This window comes from Rutilus rutilus (genome assembly GCF_951802725.1).
Source record: "Rutilus rutilus genome assembly, chromosome: 1".
NCBI classification, from domain to species: domain Eukaryota; kingdom Metazoa; phylum Chordata; class Actinopteri; order Cypriniformes; family Leuciscidae; genus Rutilus; species Rutilus rutilus.
In genome coordinates this window covers 69,866,225-69,879,535 of record NC_140209.1, presented here as the reverse complement: position 1 = coordinate 69,879,535, position 13,311 = coordinate 69,866,225, and the positions used below count along the sequence as shown (strand labels likewise).

Below are 13,311 nucleotides of genomic sequence, written 5' to 3'. Positions count from 1 at the left end.
ATTAAAATAATTAAATGTATTATATAAACCTGACTGCGCTTGAGTTCTCCAAAAGACCGAATAATAAATGTTCATAAAATCACAAACAGTTTGCCAGAACGGTTTCAATGAGCAGTGCCTGAGTAAACGAGCCACAAAGTGCTACAAAAATCTAAATCACCTTTAATTTTATTAAAAGTAATGTTTCACTGGGTAAATCCTGTGTATAGTTTTGAATGACACCTCTTTGACTTTGTAATTGAATATTGATGAGGTATAGACCTTATGTAGCCCCGCCCCTTTTCAGCGCTGCGCTCGTTGTCGTTTGACTTCCGGTCTGTATTTTCATAGCGATCTTGCGTATTTATGAATAAAAGTCTCATTTTATAATTTTCCCGGTCTACTGACATTTGTTAAGACATCTGCTTTAAACATTGCAATCATCATGATAACTTTCGTTAACTTTACATGAAGTAAATCAACTTCAAAAGCTAATTACTCCTGCGACCGCAAAAACGGAAGTTAAAAGATAATATTCTAAAGATGGCGGCGCCCTCGTTTCTCTGGTGCATAAGGTCTTAGCCAAACTTTTTTCCACACAATATTGTCTGTCGAATGATTCCAAAACGATTAAATATCAGGCAAAGACAGTGTTTGTTAGAAATAACGCTCTTATGGATCTGATTTGTGAGTTAAGAAACAAATATTATAAGAACTTACTATAGAAGGTGAGGACATATTTGTTGAATGTAAATTATTTTCTGATGTCTAAACAGCATTATGATTTCAGGCGATATTGCACCAAAAACTTGCGTAGTGTGTTACAGGAATATTATAATGTGCAAAAAACTAAAAAGAAAACCATTTAAATTAAATAACTGCTTTGATGATGGTATATTGGTGGATCAATGTTGCATTTAAATATTATATCTTTATTGTTCTTCTGTATATAATACTTATGTGGTGAAAAGTTAAAAAGACCTCGCGATGAAATATAGTTTTGCTGGTATTTTATCAATATTACAATTACAACTAAGAAGAAAATGTGTATTACCAAGGTTTGAAAGAATATGGGAGGGGGTAATTAGGATTTTTTTTTAGCCTATTCATTTTAAATGTATTATTTAATGTTTCAAAATCCAAAACATTTAGGCCACCATTTTCATATGAATTCATAATAATTGTTTTCTTTATGTAATTGTATTTTGTTTTTCCATATCTCTTAACATAATGTTTTATTAAAGTCCTCCCTGTGGTGTAAAATCCAGATTTTAATGTTGTTTATTTGTCTATGTGGTGTTTTTAATGTGCTTTAAGACAAACCATGTGTAAATTCATAAGTCGACACCATTGCTGAGTGTTTTCTCCTTAAAACTGCAGTGAACCAAACACCCAAAAGTATCGCACCTCTATCTTGATAGCTCCGCCCCCAAATTAACGAATACCCTATGCAGCACAGGCCCCTCCCCCTTCATGGGTGGCCACGCCCCTTACTGCTGATTGGCTTCAAGTGTGTTTTGGTCTCCGATCCACTTTCAACAGTTTCTCAGAAATCGCTTCCTGTACCTTTAAAGAAAGATCTCTCATTAACCCATTGATTTAATTTCAATTTGAATATTTGAATAAAGGTTGAAGATGTCAATTTTCCTATAGACTGGCCAACCCTTTTGCCCACTACTGTATGGCAGTTCATTGACTTTTCAACTGATGTTCAAACCATACAGCAAAATCAAGCCACTTTTATGAGGATTTCGGGCTTCCCTGGACTTTGTGGTGCAGTTGTTATGTTTATGGACATATAACTTATGTTTGCATCATTGCTCTAACTATAAATGAGGAGACATATATCAAGAGAAAAGGATTCTGTAGCATCAACACTAATTGTTAATCATTTTAATGATTGGTGTCACGCTGCTGTGACCTCCCCCTTGCAGGCTCACTATTGGCTGATTCAGAGGTTGAGGGCGGCCATTTTGAGTTGACATCATTGTAGTCTTGTAGTGCCACTTCAGTCAGCACTTAAGAATCAGTCTTAGACTTTACTGAAAGTTGCTTTTAGCTTCTTTATGAAAGTCTCCTACTCTTAGAGAAGTCTTAGACACTCTTTTTGACACTTAAGACAAAGCTTAGGACTATCCTTAAGAGTATTTCTTCAAAACTTTGTGGCTGCGTTAGAAATCTACACTGTACATAATCAAAGTTAGTTGGATCAAATTGCCCTGTGTGATGTGTGTGGGGAAAACAAATAACTCTTGAAAGCTTTAGCTTCATGAATGTTTTATGTATTCATAGTTCATGTACAGTTTGACCAATAGCTTATACAGACATATAAAAATTTATCTGGAGCCCCAAAGGCCATTAGAGATAGTATTCCACCCTAGGAAAGGGCTTTTATTTTACAACCACATATAAATTGCTACTGGATTTTTTTTCTTCTTCTTAAAAAAAACAACTTCATTTTTCCAGAATTACAAGGTGATTATTTTTTTTTTCCCTGACAGAAGTACATTAGTTTAAGGCTGCTGAGCGAAGAGCCCTAACAATAAAGAGCCAGTAGATTTATATATGCTACAGATTGTACTTACACAAAAAAAAAAAAAAAAAAAAAAGAGGACAAATGTTTACAGTATTTACACATAACTTAGATCTATAGTTTACCAATTATGAGTAGAATAAAATCATTTCACAAAGAAAATAAATATAAAAGGAGATATTTAACTATACTTGTAAAGAGAACACAAAAGCAAGCAAATTCATTCGTATTACATCAAAACATCATATGTAACAGTAGATCTAAGAGCAGAACGGAAAGGGTTAATGGACTGGTACCTTCTGATGGACAACAGAAATTGATGCTGAATTCAGAGTACACTACTCATAGTGTCGGCCCAGATCCGGCCCACATCCGGTATTCCACACGTACCAGATGTGAGCCGGATCTGGGCCAACACTATGTTGCTGTCTGGGTTACTATTCATACCATTGAAAGATACCCAGACAGTAATATAGTGTCGGCCCAGATCGGGCCCACATCTGTACCGGATGTGGGCCGGATGTGGTCCGACACTATGTTGCTGTGTATAGTAAGAGTAGTATGCAGTTCCGAATTCAGCTTAAATCTCTCTCTCTATATATATATATATGTTATATATTTGCTGTTTCTCACTCTAACAACATGAAATCAGTCCAGCTGACTCCAGAGCGCCACCTAGCATTAGCACTGGATCACATGCACACACAAAGTCTTCTAGCACCATAAGAGGTAATGGCCATGAAGGGTTACTGTCGATCACACCGGCCGTCCAAATAGGTCTCGTCTCTTCCGAAATAAATGGCTTTTGTGTAGTGAGAGTTCATAAACGAGTTCAATATCGCCCAGGTATACATACCAACATCCATGCAAATATAAACATGTCAGGACAGCTGTGTTTTAATATGAATAGAAACGCCAGACAGCAACATAGTGTCGGCCCAGATCCGGGTCACATCCGGTACATGTGTAGTCAACACGGCCCAGATCCGGGCCACATCCGGTACATGTGTAGTCAACACGGCCCAGATCCGGGCCACATCTGGTACATGTGTTCCCAACACGGCCCAGATCCGGGCCACATCTGGTACATGTGTATTCAACACGGCCCAGATCCGGGCCACATCCGGTACATGTGTATTCAACACGCCCCAGATCCGGGTCACATCTGGTACATGTGTTCCCAACACGGCCCAGATCCGGGCCACATCTGGTACATGTGTATTCAACACGGCCCAGATCCGGGCCACATCTGGTACATGTGTTCCCAACACGGCCCAGATCCGGGCCACATCTGGTACATGTGTATTCAACACGGCCCAGATCCGGGCCACATCTGGTACATGTGTATTCAACACGGCCCAGATCCGGGCCACATCCGGTACATGTGTTCCCAACACGGCCCAGATCCGGGCCACATCTGGTACATGTGTATTCAACACGGCCCAGATCCGGGCCACATCTGGTACATGTGTATTCAACACGGCCCAGATCCGGGCCACATCCGGTACATGTGTATCCAACACGGCCCAGATCCGGGCCACATCCGGTACATGTGTATCCAACACGGCCCAGATCCGGTACATGTGTATTCAATGCGGCCCAGAAGTGGGCCGGATCTGAGCCAACACTATGTTGCTGTCTGGCACTCGAGAAAGGAACTATAAACATTGAATTCTTCAGCCACTGGGCTCCTTTAACCCGTCATCAAACACACATTTGCACAAAGTCTGTCCCGGTAGGCAGTGTGTGTTGCTGTGAACAGGCTTTGAGGAAGAGGTTCGGATGGAGATTTCACTTCTTGTTGGCGATGCGTCTCTTCCTGGTGGCCAGCATGTCGTAGAAAGGGTCCCGGCTGATGCTCGCTCTGAAAGAACCAATTAAAAGGAGATGTGAGAGACTTCAGCATCTTTGATATGGAAATAAAGCATATAGCCTATATATGTTTGCACACACACTCCTGTCTTAACGGCATCATAGGAAATAGTTTGTTCAGTGACCTAGTTTGGTTTCCATGGTTTCTGAGGACACACCCCACCCCCGTTTAACTCCGCCTCTCAGGGATTCTCTGCGTTTGAGTGGCGTTTCGGGATTGTCCAGTGTAAGGCCAGACCTGCTAAGATTAAAGGCTGGTTTTATAATTGATATGAACTGATTTAGACTGATATGAAGAGACATGAATGCTGTTGCCACAGTTTTCACGCTAGAAATCTTGTTAGCGCGGCGCATAGTGTGAAACTCATCCTCCACTGCAGAAAGTGCTTCTTTTATTGTGAGGTGACTACTTCTATAGTGAGTTGTCTATGTAAACAGCATTTCAAGGCCTCACAAGTGAGCTCCGGAGACGAAGGCAAATTTAAATTGTCAAAATATGAGGTTATAATTCATGGATTAGGTATAATCCCATAATGCATTGCGATAAGATGAGTGAAAAAGCTATGCTCTTCGTATCTTTATTATTGCAAAGGCTGCTGGGAAATGTGTTTATTCTGCACACTATTGGCTATGTTGGACTAAATTCTACCCTGCTACTCTTAGTATTTCTTCAAAGTTTTTGATTGGACTGTTAGCCATAAAATAAAAAAATGCAACTAATTTTCAAAAAAGCTAACAGGATGCCTCTCACATGCAATATGATTTATAATACAGGATACACTGCACAGACTTTAGTAATAGGGTAGTAATTAGGGGTGTAACAATACATCGTGTCAATATTACCAGTATAAAGTGGCCTACGTTATTTTAAATATATCTAGTCAGTGAAAGAGTGCAAGCATATTCATCTAAAATAATTCTGTTTTCATCTTCAGAATCATGAATATGTTTATTCTGGTGTCTCTATTGTCCTGTGCTTTGGGTTTCCAGAAAGTCCAAGCCTATTCATTTACACACACAATGTTACACCAAATTTAGCATTTTAATCAACAGTTTATTTTTTGTTAACCTTTTATCATATGTCTTGGAGTATCGCACTAATATGGTATTGTGAGTTCAGTATCGTGATATGTATCGAATCGTGACATGAGTGTATCGTGACACCCCTTTTAGTAATGCATTTTGAACATCGCCTTCACAATTTCTACACTGATTCTCTATCATCTTAAGAATATGTTAGAATGAACAGAGAGTTCTAAATTCTAAATTCTGTCACAGACAAAACCATCCGCTTCAACTTATTTCCACTGAATGAGTTAAAACCTCTGAGAAGAACTTGTTTTTGTTTCCAAAGCGTGACTGAATGGTCCAATATCCCGAGCGTATAAAGCATGATTACAGATAAGCAGATAAGGATAGCGGGTCATAACTGTGCCGACTATGCAAAAAGTGCTTGTGATAAAGCCTCTCATCCTCCAGCACGTTTCTGAGAGACGAGGCGCCTGGATTAGCGGAGACACGAGGACCGCAACAGGTCTGCTGGTCCTCGGAGTTGATGGTTTGTGTGTGTGTGTGTGTGTGTGTGTGTGTGGGGATGGCTCTGGTTAAGCTCTGACTAATCTCCACTGAAGATCGCCCATGAAAACACAGGGTCGAGGATGAGACTAAACACCATCGTGACTAGTGCTGTTAAAATCCACCCATGTGAAAAAAAATACCATAGTATATTATGGTAAAATTACTCTAGTAAATACTATAGTGTTTTTGAACCATACCCACATGATTGTGGTATATTATAGTAAAATCTATTCTTAAAAGTACTATAATATACTATAGTATTGTTTCATGTGGGCACTGCTGTCCCAATCTGGACCAAACCACAGTTAACAAGATCTGTCCCGAAAGCTAGAAAGACAGTAACATGGCTGGGAAACATTGGGATTCTTTGCATTGTGAGATTATTTTCATGAAAATTAAGTAATCCCCCCATTCTCATTACTGTAATGCAACAATAAATAAATAAATAATTAAATAATCCCATTTTCATTACAGTAAAATACAGTAAAACAACGAAAAAAATTTGAAAAATTACATTGTATTGCAGTAATGAGAATCTATTTCTAATTTGTATTTAAATAAACTTGGCTTAATTAAAATCACCATTAGGAATAATGGCCAAAAAAAAAGAATTTGGTGATGAGATTGTGTATTTGCACACATTTTGTTAATGAAAATTTTATGGGAGATAGGTTTAATTATAATAAAAATAATCCCAAAAGCAAATAATAATAATAATAATGGTCTTAAAAATAGACATTATTTTCTTTATGCATAAATATAGTATTATATATATATATATACAGACCCTTTCCAAAAAATTTGAATATCATGGAAAAGTTTATTTATTTCCATAATTACATTCAAACCGTTAAACTTCCCTAGATTATAGATTCAGGGCCCACAACTTAAACGATTTCAAGAATTTAGTTGTTTATTTGTACATAATTTGGGCTTCCAGCTCATAAAACCCACGAAAACAGGATTTCAAAAAATGTGAATATTACATGAAATCACACAGTAATTACACAGTGATACCATGGTCAGTGAACCAGGTTTGGGTTATTTTGGCAGTGTGGGCAGGTGCAAATCCTGCTGGAAAATGAAGTCAGCATCTCCATAAAGCTTGTCTGCTGAAGGAAGCATGAAGTGCTCTGGACATGTCCTGGTAGACGGCTGCGTTGAGTGGACAGCACAGTGGACCAACACCAGCCGATGACCAACACAGACTGTGGAAACTTCACACTGGACTTCATGCATCTTGGATTGTGTGCCTCTCCATTCTTCCTCCAGACTCTGGGACCTTGGTCTCATCAGAAAAGAGGACTTTGGTCCACTGTGCTTTATTAAATCCAGAGTCAACGCAGCCGTCTACCAGGACATTTCCAGAGCACTTCATGCTTCCTTCATTTTCCAGCAGGATTTGCACCTGCCCACACTGCCAAAATAACCAAAACCTGGTTCAATGACCATGGTATCACTGTGTAATTACTGTGTGATTTCATGTAATATTCACATTTTTTTAAATCCTGTTTTCGTGGGTTTTATGAGCTGGAAGCCCAAATTATGTACAAATAAACAATACTTGAAATCGTTTAAGTTGTGGGCCCTGAATCTATAATCTATGGAAGTTTAACGTTTTGAATGGAATTATGGAAATAAATAAACTTTTCCATGATATTCAAATTTTTTGGAAAGGGTCTGTATATAGTCCCATTTTTTACATTTGACTTTTGGAGTGTAATATGACCGTGAGCTAATCACTGTACTGAAGCGGTCCGGAGATTAAGCCTCTAAAGTTTTTGGAAAATGTTTCAATGAGAGTAAAAGCAGTAAAGGCCAATAGAGCCCAATTGTAAATTGATTATTGGCTAACATGCACAAATTTGAAGATTGATGCATATGAATCGGCAGGATGTTTTCATCAATACATCAAGAAAACGAGTGCATTTTTACACCATTAGTTGTTACCAACATGTGCTCATTGGGAAAATGTACTTCTACAGACATTTTTGCAAAACTCCAAACCCTTACCTATATATCTCATACAAATTACCATTAAATGGGTAAGATTATGGATTAATAAGGATTCATCATCCTTATACAATACTACACAGCAAAATCCCCAGAGTTAAATGAACTCTGCTCAGAGTACATTTGGTCCCACTCTACAGAGTGTGTAAGTAACACTGAATGTATATGTAATGTATAAAAAAAAATCACGATTCAGAATGTTTGATCTGTTGCAATAAATTATCATTGGCGAATGTAATCTGTTAATAACAAATATCCACTTTTGGTCAGGAATAAGATTAGTGAATTATTCTATTTTATGATGCTGGAAAATATATCACCTGATCATCTTTCTTTCTGGCTTCCTTTGAAACAAATGATGTGTTTTGGTAAACACTGTTACAAAGACCTCAAACTCACGTAAAAAGTGTCAAACTGACCAACTAAAGCAAACACTGATCACCATAATGGCGACAAAACATTTGTTTTTATAAAACAAAAGTGGCTCTAAACCCTGGTCCTTTATCTGACACACGTATTTCAGGTCTTGGAGTCTCTACTAATGAGCTGATGACTTGAGTCAGGTCTGTTTGATTATGCAGACATACAAAATGTGAACTGTTGAGGGTTGAGAACCACTGCTGTAGGTGCCACATTATTTTCAAGAGCGTTAACCTTTTAGCACCACTCACTGGACGTTTCACTATGAAAGTGTAACGAAACGTGCAAGAATCAACGTAATATTAAGCAGAGGCTTGTTTTTCTAATGAGCTTGGCCTGTTAGTTACTTTAACTCTAAAACAAAACCTAATGAGCTGCCACATTGCCAACAACAAGAACAAGCACAGGTAAAGTCAAGTCACATTATAGATTGTTTCAAAGCAGCTTTACAGTGACAATAGGACATTAAAGTAACAGAGATTGTTTTGGCTTTACAGCAGCTCTAGAATAAAATTATTGTCCAGCTAAAGTTAGTTTTATCACTGTATGCTGCGTTTCTTCAACACACGTTATTAAATCACTGAACAAGACTATTTAACAATATGTTCAATGGGAAATCCTACTTAATGGATTTGATCCATTCCTCCTTCTCCTCTGGTGTGGGAGCTGATATCCTGTAGACGACGTGGTTTCCCTCCACCACCCTCCCATCGGCCTCCGTCTTACACGCCTTGATCACCTGCCCTTTATGGTTGGGATTGTACAGCTCAAAGCAGTTCTACACGAGGAGACACAACATACTATTAGGCATGAGGTTTTCACGATCCCGTACGGCTCTAACGTTCACGTTTCTAATGGGCACTCACAGGTTTCCTGGGTTCCTCCACCTCTCTGATGCTGAGGTTCTCCAGAGGGATAATTCCACGTGGTTCCTTGTCCTAAAGTCAGGAGAAACCCATCAAAATGCATCTGGGACAAGAATAATCCCTCAGACAGGACATGCTGTAGCTCAAGTCCTGAAATTATGCTGAAAACAAATCTACTTACTGTTGTGTACTCAAAATAGTACAAGCAGTTGTCGGTCAGAATAAACCATCTCCTTTTCCAAGTTTTTACTCGTCCACCTGCAAAGAAAAAGGAGGACCATCAATGCCAGTGACCCAGTTTCTGAGCTAGAGCCAATGCAACACTCACAAACAGCTCCTGTTTCTCATTTCAGGAATATCAGCAACAGTATATTCTAATTTATATGCAAATGATCTGGTTCAAGTTCTCCATTAGTTCTCCACAATCACAGTGTACGTTTTTTTTCCCCCGATGTTATAATATCTTCTCTTTTCTATTTTAATGTGCAGAGACAACTCTCTGTAAACATCGATTGCTTGAGTTCCTGAAGAGTCTGAGACTGAGGCCCTGTCCTAAATACCAGCCTCAGCCCATGTGGTCTTCATTATAGTGGCATCCCACACAGAAACGTAGAGTCGGCCCAGATCCGGCCCACATCTGGTACATGTGGATTTAAGTAAATTAAGTAAATTGTACTTTGTAATGTCCAATTGAAAGTTTTCTGTTCAAGTGCATTTTGAATCATACTTTTAATAGTCTTTTTTGTCATGTTTTAAAGTAGACTTATTTTGATGTGTTGACTAACATATGTTTATTCAATATTGTATTGAAAGTAAATATATCTTAAACGCACTAAATTGCAAAAAAGATGTACTTATAAAGTCCCCCTGTAGTCCATAATTGTATCCCTTAAAACTCCTTGATCACCGAAATTACATATAATATTTAAATGTTTTTTCCTTGAAATAAAATTCTTCATGCCTTAAAATATCTTGAATGTAACTCGACACCCTTGCCTCTTTTAGTACGCGCGGTTCTATGAATATGCAAATGAGCCCCGCCTCCACTCACTCACTCAGCTCAGAGATCCACTGGTTGACGATCACACGTTGATCTGATTGGTTACAAGGTAGTTTGTGACGTCAGAAACACCAGCGATTTCAAAGCGTGTTTTTGAGACTGTCTTTGGTTCACTGCCGTTTTAAGGAGAAAACACTCAGCAATGGTGTCGACTTATGAATTTACACATGGTTTGTCTTAAAGCGTATTAAAAACACCACATAGACACATAAACAACATTAAAAGCTGGATTTTCACCACAGGGGGACTTTAAGTCCCACTTAAGTGGTTCAAAAAAAGCACTCTTAAATTCAACGGTTCATAAAAAAAGACATTTTGTTAGAAGAGTAGATCTACTTTAGTGTCCTCATGTCCTCTTTAATGCGAGAAAATAGGCTGAAGGCGCAACACTGCCTTGCTTTATATGCCAAGTTGAACAGTTCATAAAAAAAGAATGATACAACTATTTGCATTTAATATAAATTTAACCTATAATATATTTTTATTCATTTGCAGAAGAGTCCAAAAAACATTACATTCATTTCACTCTATATTATCCCCGTAATAAGTACTCTTTTTAAAGTGTGCTTCTTTATCACAAGAAGCAGTGCACACAACTCGATTTCAACTCCTGACCATAGAAAGCAAATCACAGAAATGTCCGGGAGCAATGTTGCAGCGCTGAGAGAAGTTATTTCTATTTGAGACCGAACGAGAGCTTGGATCACAGTGCTACCCTTATTTGGGTTATTCCTCACAAAAAAAAAGATACACCTTACAAGAGATTGCATTCTGCGATCAAATTAAATGAAATATCTCGTGGCAAACGTACAGACGCCACTATAATGCTGTAGAAAATGGTCTCTCTCACACACCCCCAGACACTCATATACATTAAAGCCTCTGACTCATTTGCAGTCGTTCCCCTGCTGTATTGTGTGCTGTTTTTGGCTGTAATAACGTGGTGTATCGAGCACAGCGCTGTAGGCTTCTCCACCCCCTCTCCCGACTCCAACACCGTCCCACAGATGCTGAACGCACATCGGCATCGGGAGAGATTAAAGCTGTGCTTTCTGCAGTTCCCTACTCGCAATTCTATTCCCATGATCTACTTTCACGACTCTGATGTTCATCTCCTCAGTCACAAAAGATGGCAGCGAGAGACACAGTCAATGCACTGATGAAAGAAGGACACACACATGATGGGAAATGAGGGTCGTCAGAGAGATCAGTATGGTTGAGGGATAATGACACAGGCCACAGAACAGGGTCATTTGGACAGTGCATGTAGTTATTGATTACAGTGAGATTTCCAGGTATGGGGATATAATTGCTAATACAATATTTGTGAATTCTTTACATAAAACCATAAAATTCTTTACATAAAACCAACAAATATTGGGCCCTATCACACACCCGGCGCGACGCAAGTGTGTTTTGCTAGTTTCAGCCCGACACAATTTTCATTTTCACGTCCTGCGTCACGTTGTTTAAATAGCAAATGCATTTGCGCCCATCTGTGCGCCCATGGGCTGCTGGTCTGAGAACCAGGTGTGTGTTCGGGTGCATTGTTGGACCGTTGATATTTTGAGGAACTAAAATAGACTGAGACATTGACCAACTGAATCCTGCTCTAAAGTCAATGGCGCAGTATTTTTTTTGTTATTTAAAGAGCGTGTTAGTAATGTGAGCCTATAGGTGGGTCCACAACGCTCTACACTTTGTCCCATAGATGGTCTCGCTTTAACTTCTCACACACACACACACACACACACACACACACACACACACACACACACACACACAAAGCTTTAAGCTTACGCACAAGCAGATCCGTTTCCTCGCTAGAGAAGCGTTAATTTTCTCCGCTTGAAATTCCTCCATGTAAACAGCGAATCCGCCATGGACGAGCGCAACTGGCTTTTAAAGGGAATGGGCGATGAGACTCTGATTGGTTTATTGCACGTTACGCCCAAAACACACCCATTACTCATTAAGAGAATAGAGACAAAACACACCCATTACTCATTAAGAGAATAGAGACAAAACACACCCATTACTCAATAAGAGAATAGGGACGACCCTTTTAGACCATGCACCGGGAGCGCCGACCATTTTTCCCATCATTAAACTAGCAAAAGTGGATTCGGACACGCCATAAGTGCATTTGCGCCGTGCGCTTTAGACGATGTGCTTAGTTCCTTAAAATAGGGCCCTAGGTCTTTTTGTAGTGTGTAAAGCTGTTTAAGTTTCAGAGATAAAAGTACTGATAAATGGAGTTATTGACTTCCAAAAGGAAAAAAGCCTGAAACGAGTCATCAGTAAATCCAGCCTTATGCCTGATTTCAGCAGTCCTATAAGATCATTACAAATCACACATGGATCTAATAAACTCGTGTATGTAGACTGTACGATGATGACACGTATTTAATCGTGGCTACGAGGCAAGTTAGAATAGAAGAATAAAGCGTCGTCAGCATGTGCTAGTGGTGAACAAATAGAGCAAGATCAATCGCACTTTGGCAATTGTGTTTTTTATGTGCGCTGAAAATAAAAGAGGAGAATATGGATGCGGTCATGGAAATTCTGCAAATGGAGTTTGAGGTAAGAAGTTTTAAGTTTAAGCGCCATGTCGCGTTGATCAATACGCCACTTCATTTGGCATTTTTATTGGCTAGTCAGTAGATGTAGGTTTAGCAGCAAACACACCGAGATGATCATGCTGAATTTATGGTGATTTTATTATCACAGGCTATCTTTGGTCACATGACAGTGACAACGGTCTTCTTCTCACTTCTCAATCTAAATTTAGCTTCAGGGTAACCACATGATTCAAAATTATGGTTATGCTTAAACTGGCCTCAACTTTGTCATGGTAAAAAAAAAAAAAATCAATTTGTTCAGTGAACACTAATGTATTCAGTGATTTTGGCCATGACACTTTGAACATGAGAAAATAAGATTTATTGGAAGTTCATCAGTAAACTTTTTTTAAATAAAATGAACTTGAA

General features: G+C 38.9%; 1 protein-coding gene across 2 annotated transcripts in view; it reads right to left on the bottom strand.

Moving 5' to 3' along the window:
• Positions 1-3,385: 3,385 nt before the first annotated feature.
• cyth3b (cytohesin 3b) overlaps positions 3,386-13,311 on the bottom strand; it is a 48,563-nt gene continuing 38,637 nt past the window's right edge. Inside the window, exons 10-13 of one of the 2 annotated variants that reach the window (XM_084417403.1) lie at positions 9,443-9,519; positions 9,262-9,333; positions 9,019-9,173; positions 3,386-4,376 (exon numbers count right to left, since the gene is read on the bottom strand). In XM_084417403.1, the coding sequence (XP_084273529.1) occupies positions 4,304-4,376; positions 9,019-9,173; positions 9,262-9,333; positions 9,443-9,519 (377 nt within the window). In that variant the 3' untranslated portion in view covers positions 3,386-4,303. The remainder of the gene's footprint in view (positions 4,377-9,018; positions 9,174-9,261; positions 9,334-9,442; positions 9,520-13,311) is intronic. The other variant, XM_084417404.1, reaches the window with a different exon arrangement.